Source organism: Emydura macquarii, unplaced genomic scaffold, assembly GCF_026122565.2.
Source record: "Emydura macquarii macquarii isolate MOO-44397 ecotype Brisbane River unplaced genomic scaffold, CSIRO-AGI_Emac_v2 contig_1451, whole genome shotgun sequence".
In the NCBI taxonomy this organism is placed as follows: domain Eukaryota; kingdom Metazoa; phylum Chordata; order Testudines; family Chelidae; genus Emydura; species Emydura macquarii.
This window is the reverse complement of record NW_027131588.1, coordinates 200,069-222,409: the sequence shown is the minus strand read 5'-3', so window position 1 is coordinate 222,409 and position 22,341 is coordinate 200,069. Positions and strand designations below refer to the sequence as shown.

Here is a 22,341-nt window from a genome sequence, read left to right as displayed (position 1 = left end):
GCCAGCAGTACCACTAGGCAGTGCATGTGTCCCTGCCATCCTTGTGTGCGGAATTGAGGGCATAAAAAGGACATGGGTGCCGCCTTCCTGTCAGTTCCATCTTACCACCCATGACGAGAGTTGGTGCTCCCTGCCATTCTTGAGCTTTAGTTAGCCAGTTTAGAGAGAGATTTTCTTCTGTGTATAGTTATAGTTCACTTCAGTGTAGTTCTAGTTTAGTTTGTTAATAGCTCTTTGGGATGTGGGGGGAACAGCCATGGGGAAATCCCCTGGATTTAAAAAATATACCACATTCAGGTCTATTATCTGTGTCATTGATAGGCACAAAAGTTGCCTAATTTGTTTAGGTGAGAGATGTGAGAGAGACAAAAGTCCTATCTATACCTCATTGCTCATGAGGACAAAGAAACAGGGATTTCTGCCATATAGTTTGTAGACGAATAGGGCTGGAAGGAACCTCGAGAGGTCATGGAGTCCAGCCCCCTGCACTAAAGCAGGACCAAATATAACTAGAAAATCCCTGGCAGGCATTTGTCTGACCTGTTCTTAAAAAACCTCCAGTGATGGGGATTTCACAGGCTCCCTTGGAAGCCTATTCCAGAACTAGCCCTAGAATAAGATTTTTTCCCCTAATATTTAACTTATCTCCCTTGCTGCAAATTAAGCCTCTTACTACTTATCCTACCTTCAGTGGACAATGAAAACAATTTGAGTATGGTCTTTCACTCAGTTGTGCAGTCACCGTATAGTAATTTCATCTAGGTAACATTTCCCTAGTGTGCTTATGAGAGTGTCATGTAGGACTGTGTCAAAAGCCTTACTAAAATCAAGGCATATCATGTCTACTGCTTCCCCCTAGCCGTTAGGCCAGAAAGACTGTCATAGAAGGAAATTAGGTTGGTTTGGCATGATTTGTTCTTGACAGATTCCTTGGATCCTATTTTCCTCTAGGTGCTTACAAACTGATTATTAAATAATTTGCTTCAGTATTTTTCTGGGTGTCAAAGTTAGGCTGACCAGTTTGTAATTCCCCAGATCCTGCTTGTTCCTTTTTTTAAAGGTAGGTAATGTTTGCCCATTTGGGACTTCACCTGTTCTTCATGAGTTCTCTAAGATAATTGCTGATGGTTTTGACATTGTTTCAGCTAGTTCCTTAAGTACTCTAGGGTGAATTTCATCCAGCCCTGTTGACTTGACTACATTTATCTTATCTAAGAACTGGTCTGAACTGATAAGTTACATCAGTATAGCTATGTCTCTCAGGTGTTTAAAAAAAGCAACCCCTCCTGAGAGAGGTAGTTAAATTGACCTAATCCCTAGTGTAGACAGCACTAGGTCAACCAACCTCACTACCGCTGCCACTTTATTCTCGCTACCACTTCTTCGGGAGGTGGATTACTTGCTGTAGTAAGTGTCTACAATGAAGCGCTGCAGCTGTAGCATTTTAACTGTAGGCAGAGCCTAAATATTCTTTAACCTCTTCTTTCCCTATTCTGGCTTGTGTTCCTTCCCACTTTTTAATATTATTTGTGTTAGTCATCTGGTTAAATTAAGCTTTTTAGTGAAGACTGAAGTGAAATAGGCATTAAACACCTCAACTTCTGGATGTCGCCCATTATTAGTTCTCCTTCCCTGCTAAGTAGTGGACCTACACTTCTGTTTCTTTCTCTTGCTACTAATGTATTTATAGAAACTCTTCTTCTTGCCTTTTGTCCTTTAAGTGTAATTCATTTTGTGCCTTAGTTTTTCTGATTTTTTCCCTAAGTGCTTATGCTATTCTTTTGTAGTCATTCCTATCAATTTGTCCATGTTTCCACATTTTGTAGGATTCCTTTTTTATTTTCAGGTCTTTTAAGTGCTCCTCCTTGGAGCCCATATGGCCTCTTACTATTTGTGCCTTTCCATTGGGTTAGTTTGCTATTATGCCTTTAATATTGTCTCTCTGAGAAACTTTTAAAGGGCTTCATTTGTATGTACCCTCCTGTCTCTGATCCAGTACGTTTATGGGACCTGAATTTAGTTTTGTCCTGTTTAATGGGTTCCTCTTTTGAACCTTTGGCTACAACTTCATTATCATTGGTGTCAATGAAAACAGCCTTTATAGTAGCAATTAATTCTGCAAGAAAGGTGTTGGAGCTTGAGGCACTGCTAGCTGACCCCCTCTTCATGACTTTTCACAAAGACAAGGTTTATCTTAGGCCATACCTGAAGCTTATATTTAAGGTTGTATCTGCATTTCATCTCAGACCATTCATATTCCAGTGTTTTTGTTTTGTCTTTTCTCCCCAAAAACTCATTCCAGCAAAGCCAAAAAGAAGCTTCACACTTCGGTCATTTGGAGGGCTCTATCCTTTTGTCTGGACAGCACAAAATCTTTCAGATAATCTCCTAAACTTCTTGTAGTCTTCACTGAAAGAGCAACCAGTTACAGCCCAATGTCTGTCTCACTGGATTTCTGACTGTATCAAGCTCTGCTATAATCTCTCAAAGATTTCTCCTCCTCAGAGAATAACAGCCCATTCCACTAGGGTTTGTTCCACTTCATCATCCTTCTTGTGTAACATACCGATAGCAGACATTTCCAAAGCAACAATGTGGTCATTGGTCTTTATCTTTTTCAGAAGCTACACTATCAGTCAAGCTTCCTAGGAAAATGATGTCTTTGGCAAGTCATTGCTGCAGTCTCTTTTCAAGTAAAGTCCTACCACTGTAAGGACCCGTAAGGACACTGCTTGTGAATCACTTTCAGTGGAATATATCTGTTCATTATCACTTGAAGGGGGGGGAAAACACTGTTTACTTCCCCATATAGTAACTGTTGTTCTTCGAGATGTGTTGTGCACATACATATTCCACAACTGTCCCACTTTCGCTGGTATTTCAGGTATTAATTAGACAGTGGGAAGATGCCATGCGCCTTTTTATTTCCTTGGCGCCACGCACAAGGGTGGCAGGGGCACATATGCTGTCTCGTGATACTGCTGGCAAAAACCTCTGACATCCACACACACTCGTACGGTGGAATGGATGTATGTTCAACATACCTCGAATGGCCATCAATGTACAGGCAAGTAACCATTTTTCATATTATTTTCCCTCACTATCATTGGTTTCAGTTAGTTCTGGTGAAGAACAAACATTTCTACATAGATGCTTCTGAAGGAAAACTAGAGCTCAACAGCTTTCACTAAAGTAATCAGACATGATAGAAAATTTGCATAAAAACATATTTTGACTTAGAGATTATTACAATTCCCCAAAGTCTGCTACTTAGCACTAAAAGTATGTGCCAGCAAAGGAGATTGACAATTATGACAATGTATTACCTTTGCTGGATGAGATGGGTAAACTTGTTTTCAGCATGTAAAACACTTGTGGTGACAGTAACTACTTGATTTTATAAAAGTTTTTGCTTAAGAGAATTTTGTAACCCTCCAGTGACCATCTACATTCCCTCCTTTTCTGAAGGTGGATAAGCACAAAGATAACTTAGCAGCTATCATGATCACGTACCCATCCACCAATGGTGTGTTTGAAGAGGAGATCAGTGATGTGTGTGACCTGATTCACAAACATGGAGGCCAGGTTTACCTAGATGGTGCAAACATGAATGCCCAGGTGTGAATCTGTTAAATAGATTTTAACTATTAATTGGTGGGGGGAGGGGTAATTTCCATAGAAACAACAAATATCAGTTCTCACATTTTCAACCATATCACAGCTTCACCATAAGATTGTTATACCATAAATGTTTGGGGGAAAAACTGAGGTTACCAAAAACACCGGTAGTAATTGGATGGTGAAAAATATTGTTATAGTTCAGGGCAACTGCACCTGTTTACCACCTTCATGGTACACCAAGATCACCCACTTCAGGGTTTCCAGTTCACAGCTGTCATTTCTCTTGGGTAGAGATCAATGTGTCTCTCCCTCCTGAACCCAGGGTTTTCAAAGCTCTACAGTTCCCTGCTTTATAGTGTGATATTTCCAGCAAGCCAGATTGCCTAAATCAGCAAGTGTCTGTACTTGACTTTTTCTCCAGAGGCTGAGAACAGCATAATTGCCTGTAATTATAAATTACCGCTCTTTATAAGCAAGCACATTTACAAAGGTGAAAATACAGAGAGAAAACATATTCAAAACAATAAAAGAACTTACGTGCATGCAAAGAAGCTTACCAGAGGTCACCCATCAGTCATCTGGGGCCCTCATGGGTCAGGTCCTTCCAGCCCTTCTGCAAATATTGTCCCGTGTTGCACAGGTGGTCCTGTCCACTTGCTTGATCAAAAGGAAGATCCTGAGAAAGTTAAAATACAAGCTTATTATCCAAAAATCCTTCCTTTGTTTGTCGGTCTCTGGAGAATCCAGTTTGAACTAGTATATGCAAGCCTTCCCAGGCGGGGTTACCTCTCTGGAAGGGTTACAACCTGGCTGGTTTGTCTTAATCACCACCTATTGCTTTGAGTTCCTGAAGCAGCAGTGGTAGACCTCCCCCATGGAGTAGAGCACAATCATACAATACCATTAAGTTAAAACAATGGACCTCAAAGATACTTAAACTTAATTCAGTAAGGTCTCCCAAGGATATTCAAGAAATTGCTATATCTGTCACAAATATAATTTAAAACAGGTTAAATGCTGAATGAGCAGATGTCTAGTGAGAATTATTTGTAATGTTCTGATTTGCCTCAAAGACTTCTATAAAAGATATTTGATAGGCCAGAATAGTAAATTGAAAAAGTCCTTAATCTGCTTTAGTTGCCTGTTAAACATTTAGTTAGGAATTTAATGTTTGTAAAAGATGCTAAACCTTCTTATACCTAATGGATATGAACTTCTAAAGGAAAACAAAATTAATACCATCATTTTTAGACAAATTTTGCTGAAACTGAAGAAATAACACTAGTGCATGTAGGTAGGTCATTAACAGATGCAACTTTCTTCAATGGAGATACCTCGTAAAGTGTCAAAAGCAGTAATAGGATAAGTTTGTACATAAAAATATATTTTCTGAGACAGCATTTGAGTTCTTTTGGTGGTGATTCTCTGACAGGTAGGTCTGTGTCGACCTGGAGATTATGGATCTGATGTCTCTCATTTAAACCTTCACAAAACCTTTTGCATTCCCCATGGAGGAGGAGGACCTGGAATGGGGCCAATTGGAGTGTGAGTATTCATCTCTAGCTCTTAAATTTACTTTGGGGGAGAAGGGACCCTAGTTAATAGTAGATAAATATTCTATTGAGAATAAGAGCCACTAGCACTGACTTGGGAGAAGCTTAGTTTTATCAGCTGTTGTGTACATTTTTATTTTAAGGCACTTAATACAATGATATTCAAATGCCAGTCTGTTGTCTTGATATCACTACTCTGCTCATATATCCCTCAGCCAATGCACTACAGTCTTGACTGGCAGCCACCCTTTGGTGACTCTTGAGCCAGTCTTATCAGTTTGCTAAACCTTGTACGGTAGATTTGTGACATGGCTGAATGTTAGATGTAGATATGGCACAATGCTTGTATGAATGTCAGTGTTTTGTACAGTACTGAAAACCAAAGCTGGCACATTGAGACTAAGTTTTTAAAGAAAAATTAGTTTTTACTTAAATGGTGCTAACAAATCAGCCTCACTGTGGTAGTGGTTCTCCATCTCTTTATGATGAATTAGCAGATGGGAGCTCCCATAGCCCCCTTACACAATCCAGTATCCTGGAAAAGAGCCTTTTCTATATTTCTTATTCACTTTTTTTTTTTTTTTTTCTCTCATTCCTTAGAAATGCTACTCTGGGGTAGGTGGGAGTCTTTTATTGGTGACTCCTTCACTAGCTATAACTTGTAAGCTTAAGATGTTGTCACTGTTATTTTTAGTAAAAGTCATGGACCGGTCATGGGCAATAAAACAAAAATTCACAAAAGCCTGTAACTTTTACTAAAAATAATGGTTAGGAGGAGGTGACGGGGAACAATTCAAGCTTGAGGGGGATGGGGGGATGAGAGCCTGAGCCCTGCTATGGAGGGAGGAAGGGGTACAGCACCCACCACCATGGTAGCTGAGAGCTCCGGGTCCCCCCCACTGCCCCAGGGCTGAAGAAGAAAATGTCACGGAGGTCTCTGAAAGCCACAGAATCCATCACCTCCATGACATAATTTTATCCATAGCTATGAGGAATGCTCCAGCAGCAGGGAAGAGAAGCTTGTGCTGATGGGCTGATAATGATCCTGGAATCTGCCTATGCAAGTTGCAGCCATAGTCAGCTGCATTAAAGGGCCTGCTTTGGGAGGAAAGGCTGGTGGCTTTCAAGGAGAAACTGGATACTTTATCCACAGCTGCCATAAAATGTTGATGGTGGGTGCATATCTGGAGTTGTACCGCTTTCCCAGTCTTTTTCTTCTAATCCTAAAATCACCCCATCCCTTACTGCTTCTTTCCCTTCACCCAGTGGCGTACCGAGGGTCTCTGGTGCTCAGGGGCCAAGCCTACATTTGCACCCCCCCCCATGTCCCCATGCAGGGCAAGAGGGGTCTCTTCACCACCCCCCAGCTGCCCCAGGGAGGCGGGGTCTGGGAGGAGAGTGAGGCTTGGGGGAAAAAGGCGCATATGTAGGGTAGGCTCTGTCATCCACCCTCCCTGCACTTACCCGCTTTTCCTGCTGCATCCTGGCACCAGCTCAGAGGGGGCAGCCACACCCCCCAGCCTGGAGAGGAGGGCTGGACTGACTCTTCGCAATGCGTGGGGGGGGGAGGTGCTGAGGTGCGCCCCTCAGTGCCTCCTGCCCGCCCGCCCCCCCCCGCCTGTCGTGAAGGGCTGCACTGGCTTGGATGGGGGGGCAACAGACGAGCCCTTCATGACATACAGGTGGCTCTGTGCCCCACAGCCCCCTGCACCCTCTGTCCCCATTAAGGACCAGCCCGGCACGCCCTCCCTGCTCCCCACACTTACCCACTGCTCCAGCCCTGCAGTCTGGCACCAGCTTGGATGGGGCGACCTCACCCCTCCTGGCTTGGGGGGGAGGCCACCGGGCCAGCCCTTCACAATACGTGGGGGGTGGAGGGACTGAGGGGCACCCCTCAGAACCTCCTGCATCCCCCACCTGCTGTGGTTCGTGAAGGGCTGGCCTGGCGCCCCCCATAGGTCAGTGCCCAGGGACCTGGGCTCCCACCACCTCTCCTGGTATGTCACAGCTTTCATGCATCTCTAATGACTAGTCTAATGTTCCTCAAGTTGGGAAATACCAGTCTGTGGACATAATGAAGGGGGAGAATTCCATCATTCTAGAATAACATGGACAATGACATGGTGTTTAGAGTTTGCAAATAATAAAAACATAGGCCATGCTCCACCTGGAAAATGAGTGTACTGTATAAGGGAGTATGTGTAAACTATCATCTTGCTTGTTAAAACTGCTGCCTTATATTGCTCCACTAATGGAGTGGTATGGGGAACAGCATGATTTTTCAGACTATAGTGTTGATAGTCTCTGCTCAGATCAGTGCAAAAACCAGTCCCATAACCAAGCTAGGAAACAACAAGGATTTGTATCCGACTTATGTTTGACAGAGAGGGTAGGACTGAACGGACATGGTAGCTGAACCTACCTTCTCACTCCTATAGGTAATCCAATATCAAGCATGGTGGTAGGTAAACTTCATCTGTCTCCAGATAAATGCAGGACTTCAACCTCTAGGATAGTCAGCCAGCACCATTTGCTATGGCAACAGTAATCTGACAGCTCTTTTCCTAGTGGTTAATGACTTAATGTGGGTACAATGTTTGGAAACAGGGTATCTGACAATGAGTTTTAACACAATTGGTGACACTCAGAAAGGATTCTATTGTTTCTTAAAGGAAAAAACCCAAACATTTTCTCTTGGATTGAATGATAAAGGAAACATAGACTGGAATGGAAATCATTAAAGCGGACTTCTGTACCTGGGTATTTGTTTCTGATAGGTTTTCCTGAAATAAGGTGGGGGATGGGGGAGTCAGGAACTGGGAATCCTCTTCTGTAGCTAGCCAAAATGATACACTGATTTTAGGACAATGACATTGCTGTATCTGTTTCAGGAAGAGTCATCTGGCTCCCTACCTGCCTAGCCATCCTGTCATTGCCCTACAGCTCGATAAGGATGCATGCCCTTTGGGCACAATCAGTGCTGCCCCTTGGGGCTCCAGTGCTATATTGCCTATTTCCTGGGCATATATCAAGGTGTGTGAATTTTTTCTCAAGCATTAGTTAGGGATCTGTTTTGGTTTTTTAATCTTAAAAATGAATGTCTGTAAAATGTATAGACTGGTTTAATAGAAACTCTTAAAAGGCAGATTGCATTACATTTTTCCCAGTGTGGCATTTCTACATTTGGGAAGGTGCAATTATGAGTATTTTAGACCTGTCCAAAATCCATGCTTTCAAATAGGTTCACAATCCCACTGGAAGTGGTGGGCATAGTCACACATTTTAATTTCAGATATAGTGTATGGTAGTCTTGCAAAATGCCCATGAAAATTTACCAATGCAAGTACAAAATCTCATTACTTGCCCTACATCTCAAGGACTTGTATTTTATTCACATGTCAAAGAAAAAAAATTATTTCACCTGGGCAAATAGAATTTTGTATGGCTGCTTAATGCAGTTTAATGCACACCATAAAACAAAACAAAAAACAAACCAGTGCCTCTATTAGAATCCCAAGAGCAGATTTCAGGAATAAATCTCATATTGAGATCCTGGCTGTCTTTGGGAGTGGTGCTTCTATAGTTAGTGAGGGCAGTACAATGAACTATTGTCATAAATGAATGTATGCAACCTGTTTAATGTTCTTGTTTGTTGCTTTTTAACATTTCTTGAGTCCAGAGTTATAACAACCACATGTATGAATAGATTGTATTCAAGAAACAGGCTTGTCCTTCCACTAGTTCTCAGAGAATCATTCAGGTTTTCATGTTCGCAAGGAAGCTGCTTGGTAATAGTAAATGAATTTCTTATTTTCAGAATTTCTTACCTACTTTTTCACAATATGCTGCAGTGTTGTGTTAAAAAATGTTAGAAATACTCAGCAGCTAGTAAATGCAACTTTCCTGAAACACCTTTCTTCAGGAGATGAAAATTGTCTCCAATGAAATCTTACTAACTTACAAAAATTAAATCTGATTAATTTTAGTTTAGGGCATATGAGAACTTGGCTTTAGTGTTTGCCTATTTAGATTTTTTTGGAACACTGTGCAACTTACTGATGAGCCTGTTAATACATGGTTAGATTCGTGCTCACAGTAAATATTCTGAATTTCTCAGCCAGAAAAGTAAAACAGAGGTTATAATTAACTCTGAGAAACATGCATTCTAATATCCTGTATAACATTTTGAACTGATCTTCAAGGGAGAAGTGGATAGGATTGCCTAACTTTAAAAGCTGAGTGGATAGCACAAAGCCTGTTTGTTCAATTCTGCAGCTAATTCGACAACTTATTTGGTAAACACTATTAAAACAGTGTGCCTCAGATCCTTGAGTTTAAGATGAACAACTCTAATTATACAAATGTCTAATTCCATGTAATGGGTGTAAGCTGATTCCCATTTTGAAATAATTACATTGGAGCATATTATTAACTGCAGGCATCTCCCTGCTCTTTCATGCTGAGCATGGATTGATGGATACTAACCTCAGCTTCTATGGGCTGTGCCTCCGTGAGGATGGCTGCGAACAACATTTTGAAAATCCAAGGGTGCATTTGGCCATGACTCACACCAAGCAACTCTCTTCTACTCATTTTAAAGCTATTTAAGGGCTGTGAAAATTTCTTGTTTTGTGAATAAGCCTGTTTGCTAAACAGAAAACAAATCCATGTATTTGTCTATCTCAATTTCTTCATGTGGAAGGAATGTGCCCTGTTTATTTTTGTCAATTTAATGTGGTGAAAGAAAACTAAATATCTGAGTGGTGCTAGAGCTGACAACACTAATCATTGATCAGTGTTCTAGCTTTTAGTGAATCTTAGGCTCCAAAAGAGGGGTAAGTGGAACAGGAAATGCCTTGTGTGCCAGTGATTTTTATGAACTGACATGTTAATCTATGAGAATGTGTTGACTTTTTATGGGTAAAGGTTTGTTTCAGACCTGTGTTCTATAGTGTTTTTGCTCTTTCAGATGATGGGTGGAAAAGGTCTTAAACACGCTTCCGAGATTGCTATATTAAATGCTAACTACATGGCCAAAAGACTAGAGAAACACTACAGAGTCCTTTTCAGAGGGGCAAGAGGCAAGTATTGAGCTTACTTTGTCTCCTGACATTCTGGTTCATCCCAGCATCTCCTATAGCAGTTTGGATTCTAGATACGGTGCTTGATTTTATTAAACTGATGTGAGGGTTTTCAGTCCCAGCACATGCTAAAGTACAGTGCATGCACAGGGAAATAACTAGGCAAAGGCAAATATTTAGTGGTAATCCTAGACAGGAGCGAAAATGAAGCTAAGATATTGGCAGAGGTGAAAAGTGCACTTAAGGGTCGGTAACTAGTTGCATCAATATAAAAAGCTGTAAAAAGAGTCTTCTGCCTATCTTTGAACCAGAGATTGTTCTCCTCAAACTGGCAAGTAAGTCTTATTTTAATTTAAACAGTGAAAAAGCTGTTATAAATAGGAAGTCATTGATGGTGAGACTTTAGTAATTTAGTATAATATAAAGCACAGTAAGCAAAGAGAATTTTAAATGATTTCTTGTTCAATACCCCCTATTACCAACCTAAAAATCCCTGTAGTGATGCATGAATAGTTGGGCAGACCAACTGAAATGTAAGTTCCCTAACTTTTTTGTTATGAAATGATAATCCCTTTGGAGAAGGGTTCATCTGTTGCCTACCCACTCTTTTTTTCTTAAGATAGGGCAGAAATTATGAAGCATATCAGATTGTAAATTTCAAGTCAGGAGAAGAAAGATCTTTTTTTTGGGACTGCCTCTTCCCTTTTTCAACTGAATGACATTAAAAATATCTGAAATGTATTCCATGTGCTATTCAACCTATGTGTGTAGTTGTGTAAATAATTTACTTTAAAGTGAGTAAAGATTAAATCTGCTGACAGTATTTCACAGAAATACAAAGCTAGATCTCCAGGTTTTTAAAAGTTCAGAAGCGAAATGTACAATGTTATTCAAGAATAACCCTATTTATCTGGAGTGTCAATGACAATCTATTTGGGAGTCTCAGGTCACTCTTCCGGCTTTTTATGCAAACAAAGTATTTTCCTCTGTTACTCACCCAGGGCCTGAGATATTAATAATCCTGCTTTTCTAGTAGAGCTGAAACAGTTTTTTCTCCCTCAACCCCGCAGCAACTCTCAACGTTGGTCAGAGGATCATTCAAAAAAAAAAAAAAAAACCATTTTTTTTTCTCCTCAGAATTTGATCATGCTCCTTTCTCAGGACCTACTGATCTAAGGAGCTTGTGACACAGCCTGGGACCCAAACACTAATTATCATGTGGCAGTGCAGTGCTGCTACACTGTTGGACGGACCTGAAAAATGTACATAACCTAAATTGTACAGGAGGAAGGGCACATATATAATAAGAATACACCTTGAGAGGACAAGCTCAAGTATAAGGAGCAGCTTTGAGCATTTAACTGATTCTGCTCTTGGCAAATCCAATGTATTCCAGTGCTAAGTGTGGCTTCTGTATGTGTACCAAAGAAATTTATGTTTTAAAATTAATCATTTACAAGTGTAGCAATGGAGAGGTAAGGGAAGGGCAAATAAATACTCAAATACACTTGTACTTCAGAGTCTCTTAAATGTGCACTTGTGAAACTGCAGTCCCTATCCTTAAGATATGTTCTCCCTGCAGCCACTGGAGTGGAAATGTGGTATTAAAATTGAGGCCAATTTGTAGTGCTGCTCTGTTCTCCACCAAATGAGATCAGTATGTAAACTTCGTGTACTTACAGGTTATGTAGCTCATGAATTTATTTTGGACACCAGATCCTTCAAGAAAACAGCAAATGTTGAAGCTGTGGATGTTGCAAAAAGGCTTCAGGACTATGGTGAGAGGACATGTCTTTTACAGCAATAAAGACTACAATTTCTTAAACCTACCTTAAAGGACTACAGAAAGGTTCCAGTCCTCTACTGCTATATAGCAACATAGTGGTTCTTATACCACCCCTGCATAGCCCCTGTGTCGACTGTGTTTGGACAATCTCCAGATGCTAGAATAACAGCACCTTAAAGACTAACACATTTATTTGGGCATAAGCTTTCGTGGGCAGAAACCCACTTCGTCAGATGCATGAAGTGGAAACTTCAGTTTGGTAGGTATATATACACATGCAAGGATGGGTGAGTTACATCACAGTGAGGAAGTCCAGTGCGTATGAAGTTAATTCAATCAGGGTGGATGAGGCCATTCACAACAGTTAATGAGAAGACGTGAATGTCAAAAAAGGGAACATTATTTTCTGTAGTGGGCTAGCCACTCCTAATCTCTATTCAGACTTAGTCTGTTAGTGTCAAGTTTGCTTATGAGTTCCAGCTCTGCAGTTTCGCGCTGGAGTTTGTTTTTGAAGTATTTTTTTGTTGAAGTTTGGCAACTTTCAAGTCTGTTACTCATCAGGGAGATTGAAGTACTCTTCTACAGGTTTTTGAATGTTACCATTCCTGATATTTCATTCGTTATCCATTTATTCTTTTGCATAGAGACAGTCCAGTTTGGCCAATGTATATGGCAGAGGGGCATTGTTGACACATGATGGCGTATAACACATTAGTAGATGTGCAGGTGAACGAGCTTCTGATGGTGTGGCTCATGTGGTTAGGGCCTATGATGGTGTCACTTGAGTAGATATGCAGGTAGAGTTGGCAAACGGGGTTTGTTGCAAGGATACGTTCCTGGATTAGTGTTTCTGTTGAATGGTGTGCAGTTGCTGGTGAGTATTTGCTTCTGGTTGGCGGGCTGTCTGTAAGTGAGGACTGGCCTGCCTCTCGGAGTTTGTGAGAGTGAGGGATCGTCTCACCTGGGGGCTGTAGGTGATGGCCAGTGGCGTTCTGTAGTTTTCCTTGTTGGGTCTGTCCTGTATTAGGTGACTTCTGGGTACCCGTCTGGCTCTGTCAATCTGTTTCTTCACTTCCCTAGGTGGGTATTGTAGTTTTAAGAATGCTTGATAGAGATTCTGTAGGTGTTTGTCTCTGTCTAAGGGATTGGAGCAAATACGGTTGTATCTTAGGGTTTGGCTGTAGACAATAGATTGTGTGGTGTGTCCTGGGTGGAAGCTGGAGGCATGTAGGTACGTTTAGTGGTCAGTGGGTTTTCGGTACAAGGTGGTGTTTATGTGGCCATCACTTATTTGCACTGTAGTGTCCAGGAAGTGGATTTCTTGTGTGGACTGGTTCAGGCTAAGGTTGATGTTGGGGTGAAAATTGTTGAAATCCTGGTGGAATTCTTCAAGGGACTCTTTTCCAAGGGTCCAGATGATGAAAATGTCATCAGTGTAGCGTAGGGGCACTTTGGGATGAGAGTTGAGGAAGCGTTGTTTTAAGTCAGCCATGAAAATGTTGGCATACTGTAGGGCTATGCAGGTACCCATAGCCGTGCCGCTGACTTGAAGGTATAAATTGTCTACAAATCTGAAATGGTTGTGGGGGAGGACAAAGTCACAAAGTTCAGCTATCAGGTGTGCCGTGGCATTATCGGAGATACTGTTCCTGATGGCTAGTAGTCCGTTTGTTGTGTGGAATGTTGGTGTAGAGAGCTTCCTGAAGATAGCTAGGAGTACTAGTAGCATAGGGCCTGAGAAGAGAGTCCATGTAGCCTGATAAGAGTGCCAATGCCTGAGATGATGGGGCGCCCAGGTTTCCTGGGTTTGTGGATTTTGGGTAGCAGATAGAATATTCCTGGTCAGGGCTCTAGGTGTGTATCTGTGTAGATTTGTTCCTGTGCTTCTTAGGGTAATTTCTAGATGCTAGAACGATGCCCTGGGGCTATGATGCCCTGTGGCTGTGGGCATCTGATACAGAAGCTCTTCTTTGTTGCACCAGGGAAGCTTCCTGGGCTGTGCAAGGCACATGCAGACAGGATCTGATGATCTGGCTCAGTCCAAGAGCTTAGTAGGATTCAAACAAGATTAAACGTCTATATGTAAAATGAGAGTATCTATGGTTACATTAAATGGTTTCAATCCTTTATTTTATTTAATTTAATCTCTTATGCTTTGTGGCATAGGTCAGTCACTGATGGAGGTTAGGAAGAAAATTCCCCTGTGGGCAAAGTATTCCTTAACTATCCATTATGCAATTTCTCGCACCTTCCACTGAAGCATCCACAACTCTCAGAGACAGAGTACTGGACTACATGGGCCACTACCAGTAGTCTGATCCTCTGTAATAACTGCTATGTTCCTGAATTAATATGGGCATATGGCACTAAAATGCCATCCAGTAAGAGATTCTCAATAAAAGAACTAATCCTAAAATCAGTTCTGACTCTTCAATACCAGAAAAAAAATCCTCCCTGTTCTCTATAGTGATTTGCTTCTGACTGGAAGAGGTATATCATACCATTTAAAATAGATGGGTGGGGTAAAATGTCTTCAGTATATATGATGCGGATCTGTCCAGTTAACAGGACAGTTGCTAGCAGTACTGTAGGAGGGATGGGATAAGGTAAAAGGTGTATGCTATCTTCCTTTCCCAGGTGCCCTGAGTCTGCACCATTCTGAACTTTCATAGTTTGTTTGACACTCAGCCTGTCATAGGAGAGGGTGAAAAAGTGACTGATGCAAGTGTGGATGTGAAGGGAAGAAGCCAGAAATATTGCTTTTGGGAAGAAATACTTTGCTTTGGACACCAGACCAAGGAAGAAGGTCAAGGACTCAGGTTTTCACATGGTTTGCATGTACTATAGACAATACTATGGAATTGTGGGTTTCTTTTTGTGGGTTTCCTTTGACTGCTGTTTTTGAGAGTTCAACTTCTGTCATATTTGCCCCGCCGACATGCTGCCCAGCTGTATGATTTTAGTCTGTTGAAGCTAACAAGTGAAGGTCCATGGAAAGCAACTGTAATTAAGAATGTGCTCTTTCTGCTTTTATGAAAACCTAGCACATGAGTTGCTGGTTAATGCTTTTACTAACTTACAAGTGCCCTGTAATCAATGACGTGATTCCTTTTTATTCAGGATTCCATGCTCCAACAATGTCCTGGCCAGTGGCAGGTACCCTTATGATTGAACCAACAGAGTCTGAAGACAAAGCAGAGCTGGACAGATTTTGTGATGCAATGATCAACATTCGTCAAGAAATTGCTGAAATAGAGGCAGGCAGAATGGACTCCAGGGTTAACCCGTTAAAGGTGAGTTGGTATGCAGACCAACTTCACAGTACCGCAGTGTCTCCATTGCTGTTGTTTGAAGTCATCTTATTTGTAGTGCTACCAATACTGAAATTTTCAGTAGTGTGTGTGTATGTAGGAAACTTATTGTATGCAAATGAAACTATGCAACATGAAGCAATAAGACAATCACTGATGTGCAAATTCGAGTGAATATTGGTCTAAATTTCACAGGTCTTTGATGTGTTTAATGGGTTCCATCAACTTAGTGCTTTTCCCTGAAATCTTTTTGACTTGACTTAGTCAGAAGTCCTTCTATAGCGACTAACTGATAGACTGGAGGAAAAAATTCTTAAAAGTTTGAACACCTGTGTGTATAATAATTTCACTGTTTTTCATATTTGTATTATCTGGGTCTTTCGTATAGTAATGGGTGAAAAACACTCACTTGTTCGGAGGGGCAACCAAACCCAAAACTTGATTATAAAAACATAAACATTGGAAGAGCACTTGAGCAAGTATAGTACTGGAAAAACAAGGTTACTTACCAGTAACTGTTGTTCTTTGAGATGTGTTGCTCATATCCATTCCAATATAGGTGAGTGTGCGCCCCATGCACTGGTTCCCGGAACTTTTTTGCCCTTAGCAAGCCATGTAGGGCCAGCTCCGGTTCCCCCTGGAGTGCCGTGTACATGCCGCGGTATATCAGGTGCCCCCAGCCCACATCCGAGGCGTCCGTGGTAAGAGTCACACCTCAGAACCTTCCCTGGGTCCCTCCACCAATCCAGGGAGGTCAGTACCTGAGGGGGAACTGTGATCACTCTGTTCAATGAATGCCTGGCTGGTGTATACACAAAGGCCAGCCATGCCTGGAGAGGCCTGAGCTTGAGGCAAGCCAGCCTCACCACATACGTACAGGCCGCCATATGTCTCAACAGCTGAAGGCAGTGCCTGGCTGTCATCATGGGAGACCTGTGGAGATCACTGATTATGGCAGCCATGGTCTCGAAGTGAGGTTGTGGGAGGAAGGCTCTGGCCTGGGTGGCATCCAGAGTGGCCCCGATGAAATCTATGCGCAGCACCGGGGTGAGGGTGGACTTTTGCTCGTTTATGAGCAGCCCCAGTCTGGTGCATGTCGTGCAGGTAAGTGCCAGGCTGTTCCTCATGTGAGCCCTGGAACTGCCCTGGATCAGCCAATTGTCCAGGTAGGGGAAGATCTGGACCCCTCTGTGGCGCAGGTGGGCCGCTACCACCGCCATGCATTTTGTGAACACCCTGGGTGCAGACGAGAGGCCAAAGGACAGGGCCGAGAACTGGTAGTGGGAGTCAGCTACCACGAACCTGAGGAACTGTCTGTGACCAGGCAGAATAGTAATATGGAAATAAGCGTCCTTTAAGTCGAGGGCAGCATACCAGTCCCCTGGATCGAGAGCCAGAATAATGGTGGCTAGAGAAACCATGGGGAAGTTGAGGCGTCTGATGAACTTGTTCAGATGGCGGAGCTCTAATATGGGCCTCAGGCCTCGCTTTGCCTTGGGATTGAGGAAATAACGTGAGTAAAAAACCTTTTCCCCCTTTCCCATGGAGGAACCTCTTCCACTGCTCCAAGGCGGAGGAGGGAATCCACCTCCTGTGTATTGAGTTGCTCGTGAGAGGAGTCCCTGAAGAGGGACGGGGTAGGGGGAGAGTCCAGGGGGAAGGCCATGAGCTGGAGGGCGTAGCCCCAGCAGACTACAGCGAGGACCCAGCAATCTGATGTAATGTTCCGCCATTGGGCGTAGAACGGCCAGAGTCTGTAGGCAAAGGGCAGGGTTCGATCCAGAGGGACGGGAGAAGTGCCACCCTCGGGCGCACCATCAAAACTGCTGCTTGTTGTTATTCCCCTTGGCTGGGCCTTGCTGGGGGATCCCTGGTGGATCCCTGGTGGTCGTGGTGGTAGGGTGGCCTGTACCTGTCTCGACCCCTCCTGGGTTGAGCAGGTCTGGGGGCAGGCTGGGGCTGGCACTGCGTTTGAGGCCGAGACTGGCGCCTCGAGGCCTGTGGTGTATAAAGCCCTAGGGACCTCAGAGTAGCTCTAGAGTCTTTGAAGGCATGCAGTTTGTCATCTGTTTTTTCTGAGAAGAGGCCAGTGCCATCAAAAGGTAAGTCCTAGATGGACTGCTGGGCCTCTTATGACAGGCTGGAAGACTGCAGCCAAGCAGACCTGCGCATCACGATGCCCGACGCCATCGCTCTGCTAGGAGCATCTGCTGCATCACTAGTCGACTGCAGGGCTGCCCCTGCCACTGCAGCACCCTCCTTAATGACCATAGTGAGATCTCCCGCCTGGTCTTGCGGTAACGCCTGCATGAACCTCTGCAAGGAGGACCAGAAGTTCAGATTATAATGGCCGAGGAGTGCCTGCTACTTTGCGATCCTCAGCTGTAGTGCCTTGCCGCCGAAAAGGTCTAACTTTTTGCCGTCCTTATTTTTTGGGGGTGTTGGCCTGGGCCCCCTGCCTGTCTCGCTGGTTGGCGGCATCAACCACGAGAGACCCCGGGGCAGGGTGGTTGTAGAGGAAGTTGAACCCTTCCACAGGAACATAGTATTTACGCTCGGCGCCCTTAGATGTTGGGGCAACTGAGGCAGGGGTTTGCCAGAGGGCCTTGGCCAGCTTCAAGACCCTCTCATGCACTGGCAGGTCAACCCTGGATGGCCCTGCCGATCCAGACACACCAAAGAAGGGGTCTTCCTCTTCGGAGAGCTCCTTGAGCTCAAGGTTCAAATTACTAGCCACCCTCTTAAGCAGTTCCTGGTATGCCTTAAAGTCAGGAACTGGGACGAGGAGGATTTCGGGAACGGCCCCGTGGAGGGACCTCCCTGAGGGTCCGATTCCTCCTCCGAGGAATGGCCCTTTCCCTGCTGGCTCGGGAGGGAGAGGGGGGTGCTGGCTGAGCCATCAATGACTGGATCGAGATGTACCCTGGCCCGCCTGGGATCCCTAGGGCCCCTAGTAGGGCTATTGCCATGATCCTTGAGGCCATGCTGGTGCCGGCCTGGTGCCAGCTGAGGAGCGTGCTGAGGGGCATGGGACCCCGAGCCACTGGAGTGGTACCGACGGGACTTGTAGCCGCGGTCCGATCTCGCCGATGACCTACTCTGAGACGATGAGTAGGAGCGTCGGTGCTGATGCTTGTGGTGCTGGGAGTGGGGCGGTAAATGGCTGGAGGAGCTGGAATGTGATCTCCGCCTGGGCGCCAAGGTATTGTACCAGCGCTTGCCCTGAGGAGATCAGGAGCAGTGCTGCCCATAACGTGACCGGCCTGGCTCAGACTCGGAGGATCTGGAGCAACGTCTCGGTGCCGGAGGCATCGGTGCCGAGACTTTCGGTACTGGGATCCGCACCAGACTGCGAGCTGGGGATCAGGACGGGCGCCGGGCTCGCTTGGTCTCACCAGGCGATGGGAGTTGCGGTGGGGTGCAGGGCCAGGACCGGGACCGGTGCCAGCGAGGCCTTTCAGCCTCTGGGCTCCACGCTGGGCTGCATGCCAGGGAGCGAGACCAGCGTCGGGTCTGGTCGGGTGCCAGGGTCTGTGCTGGGCTATGTGGCGGGGATCGGGACCGGTGTCGTGCAGGACTTGGTGCCGGGGTACGGGATCCCAAAGTGTGATCCCCACACGAGGCGGAACTGTAGCGACATCGCCTCATACTGGAGCCTCGAGACCACCCTCGGTGCCACGGTGTCGAGGAGCTCGACAACTCGGAGTTGGAGCTGGGAGGGGAGCCCGCACTCTCTACCCTCCGTGACCGTCTGGGGGGAGACCTGGACTCCTGTCTCAACCACCCACCTTGGCAACCCAGCACGGGTTTACCCCGAGACGCTGGTCCCTTTGCCCTTGGCCGAGGGGGGGACAGAGGCATGGGCATGTCCATCAGGGCACGTGCTGCAGTGAACACCTCCGACATCGATGGCCCTTGCAGGGGCGCTCCCCCACCCCCAAGAGTCGGAGGAGGCTTCCTGCGAGGAGATGCTGGTGCCAGAGTACTCTCTACGGCACATGGCTGGGGCATCTCCTGACTGGTCCCCGGCCCGAGTGGCGGTGCGGGGGAGTCCTTTTGGGCGGCCTCCTGCCTCTTCTTCTTCTTCTTCAGCACCAAAGGTTGATGGAAAGACTTCGGTGCCAGCTTGAAAGCCTTGCAAATTTTACATTTGTCCTTTCGGTGCTGCTCCTCGAGACAACGGAGGCAGCGGTCGTGAGTGTCACTCACAGGGAAGGCCTTGCCGCAAGTGGCACAGGTCTTAAAACCAGTTGAGCCAGGCATGGCCCAATCTTAAGCCCCTGAGGGCTAACTAGCTATTGTTCTTCAGTTAATCTCTAACTAATTAACTTAAACTGCTATACCTAACACTAATAACAATTACAAAACAGGGATTGCTACTTGCTGTTCAGCAAGGGGCAGACGTTCCAGCAACCGTCAACGGGCGAAAAGAAGGAATTGGGGGCCCTCGGCGCTGGCAGCACCTGATATACCGCGGCATGTGTGCGGCACTCCAGGGGGCGCTGGAGCCGGTCCTACGGGGCTTGCTAAGGGCAAAAAAGTTCCGGAAACCCGTGCACAGGGTGCACACTCACCTATATTGGAATGGATATGAGCAATTACTCAAAGTAGAACTACTTGTAACTCACCTTTGGAAACTCGCAGTATATTTCAAGTTGACTGCACCTTCTGTAATGATGCATTGGATTTTTAAATATTTGACTTATTTTTTCTTTGTATTGTGGTGATAGCCACATTGGTCCCAGAAGCTGAGAGACACAGGATGGGTGAGGTAATATCTTCTAAGGATTAACTTTGGTTGGTGGAAGAGACAAGCTTTTGAGCTGCTTAGAGCAGTTAGACCTGAAGATGATGTCTGTATAGCTTGGAAGTTCCTCTTTCTCTCCAACATTAGTTAGTCCAATAAAAGATATTAACTCACCCACCTTTGGGGTTTTTTCTTTTTTTTTCTTTTTTGGAGGGTTGGTGGTTAAAGCACTTGGAAGCAAATTGATCTGGAACTTGTACCGTTATGGTGGTGAAGAATACAGTTGCCCAACACCAAGTTATGGAGTGAGGGAGAATCCGATTACTGCTACTGTTATTTGTATTCAGAAATCTATCAGGGGAAAAAGAACAAATTCATGGCCACACCTATAGCCAGCTGCCTCATGCTCCATCTTCTCTCCACTTTTCCATTTTATTTTTCATACCTGAGATAATTTTTTCCAGCTTTGCTGTAGACATTATGTATGGATATTCTGAATCACTTCAGTCCATTTTCTGTTTTTAAATCAGTCTTTTGTTGATTAAACATGCTGCATCCACAAAAGAGCCTTCAGCACTAATCTGATCTAGTGAAGAAATACATGTTGTATGTAGCACAATGTATGGATTTGTGGGAGTTGGTTGACTGAAATATTGCATTGAATGCAGTTCTCCTGCATGTTTTAACAAACTTTTATTCTGTTGTAGATGTCACCACACACTCTGACTTGCATTACGTCCCTTAATTGGGATCGCCCTTATTCCAGAGAAGTAGCAGCTTTCCCACTAGTGAGTAACTATTTACCTTTTGTCGCATTCTAATCAACATTGGTAAGTAAGAGATGCTAAGATTAAACGTGCCTCTGTTCTTGGTTGTTAGTCTGTTGCTAGCAGTATCTCTTGAGCCTAGAAATGGAGAACATTTTAGTGAGCCCAACTAGTCTAATTAGAATATTCTTAAAATATTTTCCCACTTATATAGCTTCCAAACATAAATAGCTACAGCCATTTAATGATTTAGATAAGTCCTATAGCAAATGTACTATTTTCCTTTCTCCAAACAGGAAGAACGGAACTTCTTTGATTTCAGAACTCTGCAAAACTTGCCCTCTTATCTATTTAAAACACACACCCCCCACCACCACCCCTGAGAGAACCTAGATAGGAATCCCCTCAATTCCATTCCTTCTGGGCAAGGTTATCTGTGTTGCAGTAGTGCTAGGATCCCTAACAAAGGACCAAATCCCATGGAGTTAGGCTGTACAGACAGACTCCGGTGTAAAGAACACTGTTTAGATTCTGACAAGATGCTGACTTATGAGGAGGGGGAAGTCGCTTGCTTTACTGTCATCATGAGGCACTTCTGAGATGAGGAATGCAAGCTGCTGCTGCTGCATGGCACTCTGGAGTTTTCCAAAGGACTAGGCAGACCCTTGGTCTTATGTTTTGATACCTAAATGATACTAGTGAGTCTTGTGTAGAGGATGAGCTAATGGATTATCTCTCTCAAATTCTAAACATGTTTTCTGTATTTAGCCATTTGTGAAGCCTGAAAGCAAATTTTGGCCCACAATTGCTCGAATCGATGACATCTATGGAGATCAGCATCTGGTTTGTACCTGCCCACCAATGGAAGTCTACGAATCACCCTTTTCTGAACAGAAGAGAGCATCCTCCTAGGTCTTATCCCTTTATTTCCAGGTGGCTGGATTCACAACCTACACTGCATTTCAGTCTGCCAACCTGGCTTTCTTTTCCCTGCACCTGATGAAGGGATTTATATACTGTGTATATTTTTTTAATCTCAATACTGTTAATTGAACCACTGCTCAGTAAGTGTAAATATAGTGATTGTATTAGATGGAAGCAAACTGTTGATTCAGTGCCTCAGTTTCCACAGCAGTTAATGTTACAGTTGCCTTGAGTCAGTATCCTCTGTCTTCTGTTTAGAATGATGACCGCCTCTTTGTGCGCTAACGATTTTAAATATTAACATCAAATTTTTCAAGCTTGTAAGGAAAGATGAATAATTTTTATTCCAGGTATTTCATATGGCAGTAACTATTAACTGCCACAGTAATTGTTTACATTTTGTATAAACAGAGGAAATAGATTTTGTTATTAATTTACTTAATCTGTTACCACTGATGTTGTGGAAATTGTTTAATATTAATCTGTGCTGTTTTTGTTTTTTACCTGCCAGTGCTTGTATTCCAATAAAGTCCACTAGAGTTTTAACAATG

The 22,341-nt window shown here is 44.1% G+C and overlaps 1 protein-coding gene across 3 annotated transcripts in view; it reads left to right on the top strand.

Annotated features, from left to right (window-relative positions):
- Positions 1 to 22,341, top strand: part of GLDC (glycine decarboxylase) — an 89,722-nt gene extending 67,381 nt beyond the window's left edge. For all 3 annotated transcript variants that reach the window (XM_067553075.1, XM_067553076.1, XM_067553077.1), the window contains 8 exons: positions 3,469 to 3,618; positions 5,054 to 5,166; positions 8,066 to 8,207; positions 10,144 to 10,255; positions 11,938 to 12,033; positions 15,162 to 15,334; positions 20,807 to 20,887; positions 21,635 to 22,341. In XM_067553075.1, the coding sequence (XP_067409176.1) occupies positions 3,469 to 3,618; positions 5,054 to 5,166; positions 8,066 to 8,207; positions 10,144 to 10,255; positions 11,938 to 12,033; positions 15,162 to 15,334; positions 20,807 to 20,887; positions 21,635 to 21,778 (1,011 nt within the window). In that variant the 3' untranslated portion in view covers positions 21,779 to 22,341. The remainder of the gene's footprint in view (positions 1 to 3,468; positions 3,619 to 5,053; positions 5,167 to 8,065; positions 8,208 to 10,143; positions 10,256 to 11,937; positions 12,034 to 15,161; positions 15,335 to 20,806; positions 20,888 to 21,634) is intronic.